This window comes from Cygnus atratus, chromosome 1 (genome assembly GCF_013377495.2).
Source record: "Cygnus atratus isolate AKBS03 ecotype Queensland, Australia chromosome 1, CAtr_DNAZoo_HiC_assembly, whole genome shotgun sequence".
NCBI classification, from domain to species: domain Eukaryota; kingdom Metazoa; phylum Chordata; class Aves; order Anseriformes; family Anatidae; genus Cygnus; species Cygnus atratus.
This window is the reverse complement of record NC_066362.1, coordinates 142,932,082-142,946,496: the sequence shown is the minus strand read 5'-3', so window position 1 is coordinate 142,946,496 and position 14,415 is coordinate 142,932,082. Positions and strand designations below refer to the sequence as shown.

Genomic DNA, 14,415 nt, shown 5'->3' with positions numbered 1-14,415 from the left:
CAGTTGTTAAAGAAACAAGATTGCAAGAGCGGTGGGAAAATAATATGCATGTAGAACTCGAAAAATCGTACCTGCCTGCCAGGGCTGAGCAAGAGGGTGATTTCACTCCCAGAGGTACCAGTGCAGTCTCCTGGCAATGCTATGGTTTGCACCACAGCAGACCGGTGTCTGCTCTGCCTATGCTGCAGCTAGGCACATAATACTACTGGCTGAAATATAAAATCTGTAAGGAACGTGTTTTAATCGAGAAAAGGTACCAGAAAACAGCTCCCTCTTGCAGTTTTCATTAAAGCTATGAACAGACTTATCACAGGAAGAATCACCATGGAGGTCGTTAGACGCTGCCTCATATCAAACTGTACTCTATGGTGGCATTTTTTTTTTGTTTTATGTCACACAAATTCCAAGAGAAACAAACTCAGAATTTACTCTATTTCACCTTGCTAAAGGAACACCGGGACTACCACCCAAGGATAAATGCAGTACTCCATCGTGACATAATACCTTTTTTATTACAATATCCAAAAAACTGAGTATGCAAGATTTGGAGATCCTAAGATCCCCTTCTTCAATCTCAGGAGTGTGCCATCTAAAGACTGTATATTTAAACCATAAAGGAGTTTAAATGTAAAGAAAAGAGAGAAATGCATTTTCTTCATAAACATTCTGTGTGTCTCTTCCTACCAATCACACCATCCTCTGTAAAACCTGAAGATTTCTTTCTGTAAAGCAAATATATATATAGTGTTGGTAGCCCGCCCCACCCATCCCACGATCATTTTTTATTAATCTTCTGTATTAGTGTCAACAATCAGCTACAGATACATATTACTTTGAGAATTAAATACATAATTGTTTAATTCAAACAAGCAGAAGGGCAAGAGGAAAAAGCATTATGTGGATGGCACATTTGGTTGTAGATTACCAAAACATTCAGTCTTTACATTTCAATGATTCTTTCTCTAGTAATCAACTTTCAAATAAAATTTCTCTTTCTTGCAATTACAGACCAAAATACACTAGATAGTTTTCTTTTACTACAATCTTACCATAGTAGTTTAGGAAGTACTATTACAAAATGCTTTAATTAGTGTACTCTTTGCGAAGAGTCAGAGAGGCAATGTAATAGCAGAGTACAGTGTAAAGAGTGCTTCTAGGAGCTAGGAGTTTCTGTAATACGGGAAGCAAAATAGCTACAGAACTCACAGCCACAACCGTCATGTCTACTGTATCTCACTCACTCAGCTGCAGCCTCAGTGCATTCAAGCTGTGCCCGATGTCTCTTAACGAAGAGTTCTGTCTGCGTGAGCCGCCGGAAGAGGTTAACACTGCTTTGAATTGCAAACCCCCCTCCTTCTCATCCGAGCTACCTCCGTAAACGTACGCAGAGGAGGGGGGTTTAGAACTCGGTCATGGAAGCGAGCGCTCGCAACGGCCACCTAGTGAACGGCTCGACCTGAAAGGAGGTGATCTGAGATTAACAGAACTGAAACACAAAAGTAGGCAAACGAAAAAGGACAAATAACAACCAACAGAGCAAACACGTTGGAAAGAGCCTACTCTTTAAGCCTGCTTCAGATATTGCTCTGCTCTATAAAAGTGAATTTAGGACCTAAGGCTTGGAAGTTATAAGAGGCCTGGGCGGCCGAGTCCATCTTCAACGTCACTGAAGTGCTTTCACAAGATATAGCTTTTCCCCGTGTTCACTGGTGAAGATGGGAGCCTTTTTGTAGTGTTCCACCAACTCATCCATAGTATTAAAGCGACGCTGCCCAATACAATAGACATTGTCCACGAGCTGCACCTTGAAATGTTTGTTCTTCCCCGATGCCTTTAGAGATACCGAGAAGTCACTGGGCTGTTGAGAAGAATTCAAAAAGAAAAGAAACAGAGAATTACAAGAAAGTCAACAAAAAGAAGGCACGATTTTGCTGTTTCAGGAACAAACTGTGTAATAGAGCTGATGGTGTAATTTATGCTAGTCTTTGTGCTCCACAGCTCAGTGCTCTAGCTACTTAAGAAACCCAATAGTCTATTATTCAATAAATAATTGCCATTGTTATTAACATGCACAGTTAAGTCAGTTAAGTGAAAGCTCCCCAGATGCACAGTCTGAAGTTGCCAATTACATGACTAAATTGCAAAAATTATCTTAGCTCCTCAATCTAGAAGCACGAGAATGTCAAGGAGAAGAGAAAAAACTTTCATCATTTTGGTTTCTTTGCTAGTTAGAGTGCCCTGGAGAGACCAATTATTGCAATATTGCTTGGGTGAGGTGAAGAAAATCCCCCTATCACTTTTTTTTTTTTTTTTTTTTTTAAATCTGTGACCACTAGAGGGCCGTTCTCGCTTTGTATTGCAAAAGAAAAAAAAGCACCTTTTATCTTCATCACCACATGTATGAGAAATAATTTCTCCTACTGAGTACACCTTTTTCTTAATAAGATAAAGCTACAGAATTAAAACACAAACCACACCGTCAAGTCCCCATCCACAGAAGACAAAGTTTCAGCACTAATTAAATTATCCAGAACAGAGTAATTTCGCACGGTAAATTTCTTAAGTCTTCTCAACTGGTTACTTTAACGAATAGAAGAAACGAGACCCTTCCCCTTTCTGCACCACATGCAGAGGCAGAAAAGAAGGAAGGTGACAGCTCCCCAGCTCCCACCCTGCTCAGCGCCCTCACCCAGGCAGAACAAGACCCACGAGGGACCAGCCGGCTCTCAGCACTGCTGCCCGGGGCTGAAGCAGAGGTGTGCACAAGCAAAGCTCTGAGCAAGCCCTGGGATGCTGGTGCTTCTGACGGTGATCGTATGTCAGATGAAAACTGGATGATGAGGGTTGGGAGGCCCTCACTTTAAATGGAAGAGCTTACAAATGGAAAGTTCATAACCTGAACCAAAACCATGTTTTGTTTGCTTTTAGAAATAGGAAAAGTCTTTACGACAAAGGTTAAAAACTGAAATAACCACTTAGTGCTTCACAATGTTGTCATGTTTTCTAACCAAGCAGTTGTTTCCAGTATGCCAGCATGGGTATGGGTTGTCCAACTTCCTTGTATTCGCTAAGAATCGTAGCCTTTAGACCAGCAAGGTCGCAGCACTGATGAACAGAGAGGTGCTGGAGCAGCTCCTAGACCCCTCTCCCAAGCGCTGGCCATGCTTAGATCTTTGTGAGGTGGCCTGCACAATATGTTAAACACATTTCCTGCCATTTTGGTTACACACTTTAATGAATGAATGTCCTCCTGAACTGCTGTCCATTCTTCCCAGCCTCTGAGCTGCTAATTAGATTCGTGCATAAAGAGAAGATATCATTATTGCTGATTTTTTTCCCAGAATATACGTTACAAAGTTGCTCTTTTCATCCTCTAATTTAATTTTTAAAATAGCGGAAAGGCTGATCTAACTCTTTTGAGAGTCATCATCCGGTGCAAGGAGATGGAAGAGCCTGAACAGCTGTTGCAAAAGCCCCGAAACCCCTTCTTGGCCTCCAATTAGTAAATTCGCCAGGATATGAGAACAAACAGCAAAAGCACCCGGGCCTTGCGTTTCCTTTTATTTTGGTACTTTCCCACTGTAACAAATATGCAAAATGATTAAAAAGATTATCTCCAAAAAAAAAAAAAAAAATCTGTAGATAAAGCAGTGCTTTTAACACTGCTGTTCCAAAGTACGCTGGTTCGATGCAGCTTGAATCGGTTCCCTGCTGCCCTCCTTGGATTTGCTCCAAGCCTGTTTATTTTATTTACTGTTTAAGCTATTTTGTTTCAACTGCTGGCCAATTTTTTTCTCCCTTCTCCCTCTTAAATTAATTGCTCCATTTGGATGTTTGCACACGAACTTTTCCAGGAATAAAAGCCTCACGTACACTGAATAAAGGCACATCAGAAGTTAAGCTTTAATCCCTGCTATCTATGGGGCTCTTGATGACTCTGCAACTGAATTACAGCCTCATGGCAGGGAACCTGGGAATACTGTTGAACTGTCATAATCGGGAAGACCTAAATCTGAAGTTAAATCGATTCCTACCACAGACTGCTGAAGATTAGCTGTTATGAGTTTGCAGCTCCTCAGTCCAGGTGTAAAATTTCTGATAGTCTTTCAGAATCCTTTATTTTAACTCTTGCTTAATGACTAAGACAACAATAGGCTGCTGGTGCACATGGGAGACATCAGGCTGGAAAATGTTCCTTTAATTTTACTTCTTTGGTCTTACAAGGAAAAACAAAGCAAACCAGGGTAGAAAGTACCCTCTTCACAATCTCCATTTGAGAATGCAACAAGACACTTTTCTCCTAAGTGGAGATGCTGGGAAAAATGCCTCCCTCTGAAAGCCTTTTACTGCTCCCATCCCTTAACTTTCCTGTTCGGTCCAGTTTCACCTAGCACCACCTTTCCCTCCGTGGAAGATTTTCTCATTTTGCAGGTTAATCCGTGAGCCCGCTCCCCAACTCCTTCAAGTTACAAGCCCAGGTTTTCCTTGCTCCTCCTCCTAATTCAGTCACATACACATTAAAAAAAAAGCAAGTTATAGCTCAAAGGTCTGTGGCCAAGCTGGAAAAAACGATCTGGGAGGGTTTAGACTTTGCTTATCTACCCCTCCCATCCTATTCAGATATACACAAATACCTTTCTTCTTTATGTAACATCCACCACGGTCTCACGTAAGTGTTACACAGGTAAGAAACGTGAATCAGCTCCATCGGTTTCAAATGCAGTTCTAATAAAATTCCCATTTTTCCATTGAAATAAACCACAGGGATATTTCCTCGAGCCTGTTTTAAAGCTAAGCTTCCTCCTTCTCTCTGCCGTAGCTGTCAATCACAGCACGTCACGGAGCACGACAAGTGCTGCAGTTTTTGAACAGTTGCCACGTTTCATCGCTTCTACCTGACACTCCCAGGATTAAAACTCCAGGATAATAACATGGGACACCCTGAATGCTACCGAATTAGCACCTCAAAAAGCATACAAGCTCTCAGCCTACGCCTCTTTCCTCTGCTGTCACTCTGAAGCAGCCTTGCCTCGCTGGGGGCCCAGCACAATTTCAGGCCCAGCCGCAGCAGAGCGCAAGGGGCCCGCAGGTGCTGGCAGCAGCTCCCTTTGGGCCTCAGGGCACCGGCAGCAGCAGGATCTTCCTTCCAGATTTGCTCCTCTCCCCAGCAGAACCCAAGTCCTGGATCTTCAAAGCACGACCACCACCCACCCAGAAGGGTCAGCCCAGACGTCGTCTCGTGCCAGGTGCTGCAGTGAAAGCACAAATCTGACCGCCTGCAACTCAGAACGGGTAAAAAGTGGCTCTACAGAGACTCTGCAGAGATTACATCTGCCTCATTTGTTAAAGAGTGCTACTTAAAAAGACAAACCTTTTTTTTTTTTTTTTCCTTAAATCAGCCGAGCAGCCTGCAACAGGAAGAACAAATAAAGCCATTTTCTGTGCTCTGCTTCAGTCTCCTCTTTTACAACACCAAAAGCTAAGGTGACATTACCTCCGTGTAACAGAGTTGGTAAAAATCTTAGCAGCAGATAACTGTGCCTGTTACATAAACTGCGGGCTTAAATGGTTCAAACAGGTTTATGATTCTAATAATAGCATTTCGTAATTAATGAAGATAATCAGACTGCTAGCTACCCAGGAGTTCATCTCAGGGTATTCTCCAGTGCAGCAGCACCCCTTAGATCTGAGCGTAACTGAGGACAGCAGTTTTGGCTAAAGGAATCTGGCTGGGAGACAAACAAATGGTAAGTCAAATCTAGAGAAATATTGTAAAATATTGCATATAGTGAAGTTTTAAAAGGAAAAAATGACAGTCTCCCGCTCATTCAAGGGAATGCAGAACAACATAAACCCTCACCTATCCAAACAGAGCTCTTCATAGCTAGTAGCGAGCACAGAACTCAAAAAAATCTAAGACTTTCTGTAATTATGTTGATGGAAGGCTACAGAAAACAACACATCAAAGATCAGGCACAAGAACACCAGGATGACTCTGGTTTATCTATGGGCCTCTTTAGAAAGTGAAAAACCCCTGTACCTTTGGCTTTAATAGATGGGTTCATACTACAATGCGAGGGGAAGTGCTGGTCTGGTAGAAGATCGAGCAAAGGGAGAGCCAACAACTTCCCTCTGCTCAGCCCCGTCCTTCTCAGCGAGATTTCCCCTGATGCTATCGAGCGCATCCATCAGCTTATTAGACGATTCCTGGTACTTACAGAAAAATGAAAACAATCTAGCAGTCCCCAATACTTTTATAAATAACATACATTAAGAAATTATATGATAATATAATATCCATAAGATTAGGGCAGAAAAAAGCGTGGGATATAGTAAAACACGTCTTTAAACCTAACAAAAATTGAAATTCCCAAGTGGCCTCACAACAAAGTAGGCAATTTCATGCCTAACTACAAAGCCTCTCATTGCTTAAAAAAGCCACGTACAGGATCTGCAAGACCAGATCAAGATTGGAAAAAGAAAAAAGATGAGTTCTTCGAATCAGATTATTTTTTATTTTGTGTAAAAAACCTTGCTGTAACATGAACTGAGTAAACTCTCTGGGATTCCCAGAGGTGTTAGATGCTGGGAACAACTTAAAGACTGCAGTCTGAATGAATCTTTTGCCTCACAGAGCAACGATTTCCCCAGTAACAATGAAGAGAATGAGTTTAGAAATGCTTTGAACACAAGGTGTTTAGTGTTACGATGTCATACTAAATTAAAAGGTTGCCTTGTCCTTTCAAGGAAATTAGTTTACTCAAGATGTAGGCTGCTAAACGCAAGGAAACGAGGTGTAACACAATGGTCAGTGTGACACAGCACGCACCAAGAAATGGGTGTGAACTTCTGTATTTTAAGTAATGCATCCATCTTCAAACTATCCAAGACCATTGGTCACTACCAGCCAGGATAACCCAACATGCAGCATCCGGATCTGAAAGTCGGCCTCCATCTGCTGGACAGACGGACCTGTCAGCCGGGGTGCTGGGCTGAAGGGACATCAGGACCGCTGCAGAGCACTTTAATGGTCACCATCATCCTCTAGTGGCTTGCCACATCTGGAAAACTCTATGCCCTTACCTCAGTCTTGTCTTTTGTTGGCTAAACAAACTCAGTTCTGTCAGCCTCTGTTCGTAAGTCATGTTTTCTAACTTTTTTTTTTTTCCTTCTGGGTCTCCTCTGATTTATTTTCATTTAACCTGTTTTTCTCCCCGGTCTTCCCTGATTTACTTGCATTTGTCTTCATTTTGTGATTACAGTTAACTAAGAGCAGAAATAGGAACTCAACAAGAGAGCTTCAAAGAAAGTAGTCTGACAGCTACGTGTCTGCTGCAGAGAAAATCAATTGAGAAATGATGCCTAAAAGTTACTCAGACAATTTTCTCTATCCAGAAAAACTTCTGGAATATTACAGATTTCTATTTTCATCAATATGATGTCAAAATTTCAGGGAATAAGGAAACAGTAATAGTGAACTACCAATGTTTTTCAGAAATCAGAAAGCAATGTTTAATTTGGATTTAAAAAATTCTACAAGATTAACAACTTCATTGTCTTTATGCTTTTTTTCTACTGTCACTAGAAGCCTCTGTTCATCTCTCTCGCCAAGAGCCAACAAGCCAGCCAATCCCACATTTTAGTCGTTACATTAGAAATACAGGCTCTGTTAATTCAGAAGATATTCTGCTGAACTAAAAAGCTGCCTTTTAGATTATTAAAGTAGGGAAAGAAGTCTTATTCCGAGGGGATAAAGTGTGTGCTACCTGTCTCTGCTTTAGTACTACCTGAGATTTTGACTTCATCCTGGGACCTCTTCTGAGTAGTTTAAGAACAAAATCAGCAAGTGAAAAACGTGAAACGCTTCAGAAAATATCGAGAACTAAAAGGATCTTTACTTCCAGATTTGAGCTCAAGCTTCATTCTCCCCATTACTTAGAGCCCGTTCTTCATTTCACACCACAGCCATGCCAACACGTCCTATCGACTGGTTAATGAAATCACTTACGTTAGGAACAGTACACGGGAGCAGCTTCTCCTCCGTTCACAGGCAATTATGATAAAGACTACCACCAGTTCTAACCCACAAGTGATTTATGCAACCAATACAGTCTCCTGAAGACACAGCGGAGTCAAGAAGATGGCTCCACTTCAAATTAAGTTTAAGGCAGTTGACACTGCTTTAATTTTTATTTGCAATCCACGCTGCCAACCAGCACAACCTACAATATGGGGGAAACCTGAAACAACTGCAGCATAGAGATGATGTCTGTAGCTTACTGTATTTTGGCAGCTGTGTACCCTCAAATTAAAAGGCTGAGCGGATATAACTGTATTGATTTTGAATTTTTATACCTGAAGCAGCTAAATTCTTAGGTGGAAGCACATATGAAACAATTTGTCCTCATGGAATAATACAGTTGAAGCAACGAATGCTGAAAAGCCCTGATCCCAAATTAAGATTCCATTTACCTTCAAAATATATATACTTTTGTAGTGTTAGAAAGATGTTTGGGAATTATCAAAATCTGTCATCTTTTAAAAATCACAACAAAGGGATAATTATTTTTTGAGTGCTTTAACTATGCTTTCCCTTGCTTCAGCATACATGAAAGGCCTTTCAGTGTAACTTTAAATTTGAACTTTCAGAATTATAATAATCCCTTATCAGCATTACTTACATCCCTCTGATGTCATCAAGGCTCAATTTCCAAGTAATACGAGCTACTCACTTGGCCTTTTTTGTTGTGCATCATAATCTTAACAGTTAGATACAATAATAATTTTATCCTATTACAACCTAAATCATCTAAGTAGAGCAGAAACACATGAAAATAAGTTTTTAATCAATAGTTTATATAACCTACAGTATTAACCTATGTTAATTAAAGGCAAAACAAAACTGATCAACGCAAACATCCCATTTTAAACTGGCTTTAAATTCAAATTAATGACTAAATTTGCAATTTGCAAGTTTTGTTTTTCCTTGGGAGTGCCGTAAATTTGAGGACTGCATATGAGGAATACAGGAAAAGTCAGATGGAAGCTTTAAATATCTAGTTACTTGTCTGCTAATTAAGAAGCCCTGGATAATGCAGTCTGTAGTTGTTAAATTTCAGTGTCAATGTCACTGAATTTCTGTGAGAGACTGATTCTCACCCTCAGTACATGTATCAGTTTGTACCACTGAAGCATTGCTTGTTTCTTTACAGATGAAAAGCCCTTTTTTTTTTTTTTTTTTTAAGGATATGGTCATTATGAGCTTCCACACTTGTTAAACCAAATATCATGTCTTACAAAGACCGCGGCGCTGAATAGCACTTACCGAGGATTCACTATCTCTAACAAGGAAGTCTCCTTCCACTCCCCTCTCATTTAGGGCACATTCTGCTTGATGTCGGGTAACATTCCCATAATACCACTCTCTTCCAGCAAATCGTCCGGTGGAAGATGGTCCCGTGTAGCTTATCTGAGGTGGATGGGAAGTGTTAATGGTAGGACCATCGCTAACGATTACTACATAGTTTTTAGGAACAAGACCAATTTGCCCTCTGGAATTTTTACATTTCCACCATTCTGGGTCGTTTTCTGGCTTTTCAATGACTTCCATTGTTTCCCCTTTTTCAAAATTGAGCTCTTCTTCTGTGACGGAGCTGAATGGATACAGTGTCTGAACAACGTGGAGTACTTTGGTGCCCTGGCCGTTACTCATGGAAGCGCCTTTCCTCAAGCTCAGGAAGCTCGGTGAATCTGCAGTGGCCTCCTCAACTTCCTCTACCACATAGTTCGAAGGAAACCAGCCGATCTGTCCGTTGTAGCTCCCTCTCCACCAGCCATCGCTGCACTTCTCCATGACGATGACCCGGGACCCCTTGACGAGGGACAGTTCATCCTCTCTCTCCGCCACGTAGGCGAACTTGACATAGGCAGGAATGTTGAGGTCGTAGATGCGGTCCCCGCTGCTGCCGTTGGACGGGTACTCCGCATCTGTGCTGGGAGTAGGCGAGGCGTCTCGCGCGCTCGTCTTCCTTTTTGTTTTTCCCAAGCCTGTTAAATAAAGACAGAAGCGTAAAGCGGTCACTCAACGTCCTCCCCATGCTGCAGACGGCTCCTGCGTCACTCCGAATTTCATCTCGTTATTGGAGAGCTCATTTCTAACTCTGCAGACAGTCAGGAAACGTCAACACGTTTGAGAGATAATCTTTAACATCTAGCTTACACACCATTAGGTACGGTGCAATTGGCATTAAAATTGCTCTCTTCCCTTCCCAACAGTACCAGAGTCTTAACACACACTTAAAAACACATACTTTCTTCACTATGAACATTATGGATCACTGGAAGCTTTGCATAGCTTGGTGTTATATCTAAAAACCCAGTCAACTGATCATGCCTTTTCATTTTAGTGATAACTTTAATCTGGCTCAAGCAAAACAGGAAAATAAAAACCCTCTGCAAAAATAAACAAGTAGAGTGATAAAACTTTCGTTTCTCTACAGATTACATTCTGCTTTCTTCATTCTTTGGTTCAGTCCCCAGGCAGCTACAGCCGCAACCATTTCCAACAGCAAGCCCACTTATGAATCCTGCACCTCTTTCTCGAAAGCCTAGCCACGTATGGTAGAAGTGCAAATCTCAAAATGAAGGTGCCTGTTTGAGTACGCTCCCCCTACAATGTGTAAGTCCTCCTGTAACTGTCACGGCTTCAATTACAGCATGAAATACAGCATACAGAATGAACACCAGTATCGTTAAATGCATAACTTTTCTTTAGGGGCCATGCTAACGTAAGTTTACATATGGAAGGAGTGCTACACAATTCACTATCAAACTTTTGCAGCAAGGACTGCTTAACAGCTTATATATAAACAGAAAGATAAAGTGAGTAAGTAGCCTTCTATTCTGAAATCCAGCTCTAGAAGTTGAGAAGATAAATACAAAAGATGAAATCTCACTATATCACAAACCAAGCAACACCCAAAATGTCATGCCTTGGACAGAATGCAAAAAATCAACATCGAAATCAGGGCTTTTGTACTTTTCTTCGTGCTTCTAGATCCTTGCCGGGAGAAGAGACAGTCACTTGAGACACGATGAATACAAACTGATTATGGAAGACTGAATGAAAAGGACAGAACTTCTTGTTTCTTTAAATAGTCTTATTAGAAAGAGATGCATGCAATTTCATTTTAGCAATTCAGGACTAGTTAAATCGGGCCATGCCACTGCTGAAAAGCATGTGCATTTTATATTTCTATATATACACGTACACATTTACAGAACAGAATAGCTCATTTGGAAGGGACCTACGGAGATCCAAGTCCAACTGTCAGACCACTTTGGGGCTGGCATACAATAAATAAATTCTGCAAAACTATTCTTTTTTTGTCTCGTTTAGTGCAATTGAAACTATCTGGCATATTTCACAGGTTTAGCCAAACAACGCACACAAACAATGGAGACGTGACCACAAACTTAATGCTTACTACAAGTGCTAACCACGTTAACTCACAGCCTTAACATCTCAGAAGACAGCAGAAAATTACAATGATCCTGAAGTGTTTCCTGACCTTCCCAAGCAGTTCCTTGCTTCCTGTTGGAGCCTGCTTACATCCTAATATAATTCTGAGCAGATAATTGGAGCTGAGAGCCGGTGGCTGCCCTTTCGGGCAAAATGACAGCGACCCACTTATTGTACTGGGGGAGACAATCGCAGGAAAACAGCGCTTTTATTCCAAGCGAGCTCTAATCGGAAATTGGCCAGGGGCAGATCTCTGCCAAGAGTGAAAATTTTCATCAGTTTAGAGAGCATTTTCAACCAAAAGGCAAGGAGGTATAATAGCAGAACTACCTGGCATTAAGTTGGGGTAATATAAACAAACACAACTTGAGGGGCGCTTAGTTAGGAAATCCTCGTTACAACTTCATGCAAAACAAGAAACTGCATCTCAGCAGATCCAATCCACATAAAGCCCTGTGCTAACATTGAACCTTTCCAATTAAAAGCTTAGGCTTTGATGAACTTTGTAAGGGAGATGTGCAGGACATCGCCTTGGGTTATAGCAGGAGAACTAATAAAAGCGAAAAAAAAAAAAAAAAGAGTGGATGATGGAGTAGCTGGCCAGAATATGACTACTTCAAAATCAGAGCACAGAGATAACTATGAAATACAGGGATGCGGTGTGATAAGAGAATGCCACGAGCAGAAGTATCTACAGAAAACAAACAAACAAAAAGTCAACAAACAGTTGGAAAAAAAATTGACAAAAAAAAAATCATCAACCTGAAGTCTGATAAAGGTGACTAAACTTTTTAGGAAAAGGTTATCATCCATGCACTTTCTTGGAGTTTCATAAGCTGCATCTTCCAGTGCCGTGCCTGACATTTTAAGCATGCTTTTCCATCCTTCCCATTCAAAACAAACCATGAACGTGTAGGAAAGAAAAAAGAAAAAAAAAAAACAGAAATTTTGCTGGTTTTCATTATCAGTTAGGGCAAACAGTTGGAGTTTTTCAGTTTGAGCTTTAACGTTTAAGGTAGCCAAGCTTTTTAAGGCAATAGCAGTGAGGCGCACCGAAGCCTTGGTTTCCAACCAGCCTGGTTAAGGTAAGGAACCATCCCGAGCCCCATCCGCAGCCAAGCACAGTGGAGGGCGCATGCGGCCTTATCTGCTGCTATTTTTAATGCGAGGTTGTAACATCCGTAGCCACGTCCCTGGCAGAAGAGGAAACAGGTTGTTCTGCGAGCAGAGCGAAGGAAATCTGTTGCTGTTTTTTTCCTCGCGCCGCCTGCCGCACCATTCCCCGCCGCCTGCCCCGTCTCTCAGCCACAGCCCCCTCACCAGACAGCTGCCTTTGCTTTCCCGCGTCCTGCTCACACCTGCAGCTCCCTACCGCAGCCTCCAAACTGCCTCCAAAGCCGGCTCCATCTCCCCACTTGGGGTTTTACCGGCTGGCCACGCGCCGTGCCCGGCTCGCTCGGGCTCCTCCAGCGGAGCCGCAAGCTGGGCTTGCTGGTGTCAAGGGGGGGGACACCATCAGCGACCCTCCCAGCCGCTGAGCTGCACAGAAGTCGTTCCTTTGCCTCCACCAGTCTGTCAGGTTTGCTTGAAATTGGCTGAGTTATCGAGGGTAGGCAGATGGATGGACCATGACAGCTGACTGTGACAGCATGAACTTAGTGCAAGCCTCACTTCCTTGGGAAGCAAGACTAAAAATACGAGCCAGTAGGATGGCCAAGCAAGAATGAAGTTAGGACCATTACAAATTTCACATACATCCATAACAAAAATCACAACTCCGTTAAAAATCTATGCTCTGTGTGAGTACTCTCTAGAAGAATCAACAGTAAATCTTCATTTACTGCTATTTATAAGGGTACCCCTATTCCTGTCTCCAAACTGAATGAAGCCCATGTAAGAAATTTCATGGAAAATTGAACATTTGGGCACTCCAGGAGTCACACCTGGAAGAGCCAAGTAATCTTGTGGCTGCAGCCATCATTTTGGCCTTCTTACTGTCTTTGTTGCCCTAGCAGATGTGTTCGCATTAAAAACACAACGGTATTTTCACAATCCAATTCACTGCTTGCAGTTCACCTGAAACGATAATCCCCTGTAACACAACTAATATTTGTGAAGAGAAATCCAGAACGATGGATTAACTTTCACATGAGGGGAAAACGAGTGGGAGCACAGCAGAGAGCCTCTTTCATGTTACGGCGCCTAATAGGAAATAACACTGTTCGTAATTTACAGTTGCCCCATGCTAAACTAGTTCACTTTTGTTTCTTACAAACAAGTTGCCGAGTACTGTGAGTAGGTTTAATGTTTAGGTGGATATATTGCCGAGATAAAAAAACAAAACCAAAACTGGCTAGCACCGTTTCTAGATAATGTTCCCATCCATAGAAGGGATCCACTGCAAATCTTTCTTCTCTCAACAGAGAACCAAGCCATCTGGCCCCAACACTACTAGGGAGACCCAGACGCGTACCTCCCACCTCACCTACCCTCTTCCTTTCCTCTCTCAGTCACAGCCTTACAGAGCAGACTGTTTTCTGAGCGGCAGCACGGAGGAAGACCTCCTTCCTATGAATTTGCTTCCTGTCCCCCTGGTCCCATTGGGAAAGCCCAGCTTTGCACCCTTTCACTACCGGCTTGTCCCTGCCGCAGCACCCGGGGGTCCTGCAGCCCTATCCTGAACTTCACAAAAGGGGAATTTCCTCCTGATCACCCCTCAGACCCAACGCTGTGGCACTGTCAATTCCCCAGCCCTAATCTGCTGCCCCTGGCCACACAACCCACCCAAAGCTTTGCTGACTGAAAGACAGTAAGTAGAGATGCTCCTTACCTGAGCAGTCCAGCTTTGAAACCAAAAAGAGGGTTTCTCTTTCCTCCTCCTGCCTCCAGTGAAG

General features: G+C 42.3%; 1 protein-coding gene across 8 annotated transcripts in view; it reads right to left on the bottom strand.

Moving 5' to 3' along the window:
• Window positions 1–493: 493 nt before the first annotated feature.
• The window catches only part of NCK2 (NCK adaptor protein 2), an 85,049-nt gene continuing 71,127 nt past the window's right edge, over window positions 494–14,415 (bottom strand). For all 8 annotated transcript variants that reach the window (XM_035557956.2, XM_035557955.2, XM_035557954.2 and 5 more), the window contains 2 exons: window positions 9,326–10,047; window positions 494–1,858 (listed from right to left, as the gene is read on the bottom strand). In XM_035557956.2, coding sequence (XP_035413849.1) covers window positions 1,664–1,858; window positions 9,326–10,047 — 917 coding nt within the window. In that variant the 3' untranslated portion in view covers window positions 494–1,663. The remainder of the gene's footprint in view (window positions 1,859–9,325; window positions 10,048–14,415) is intronic.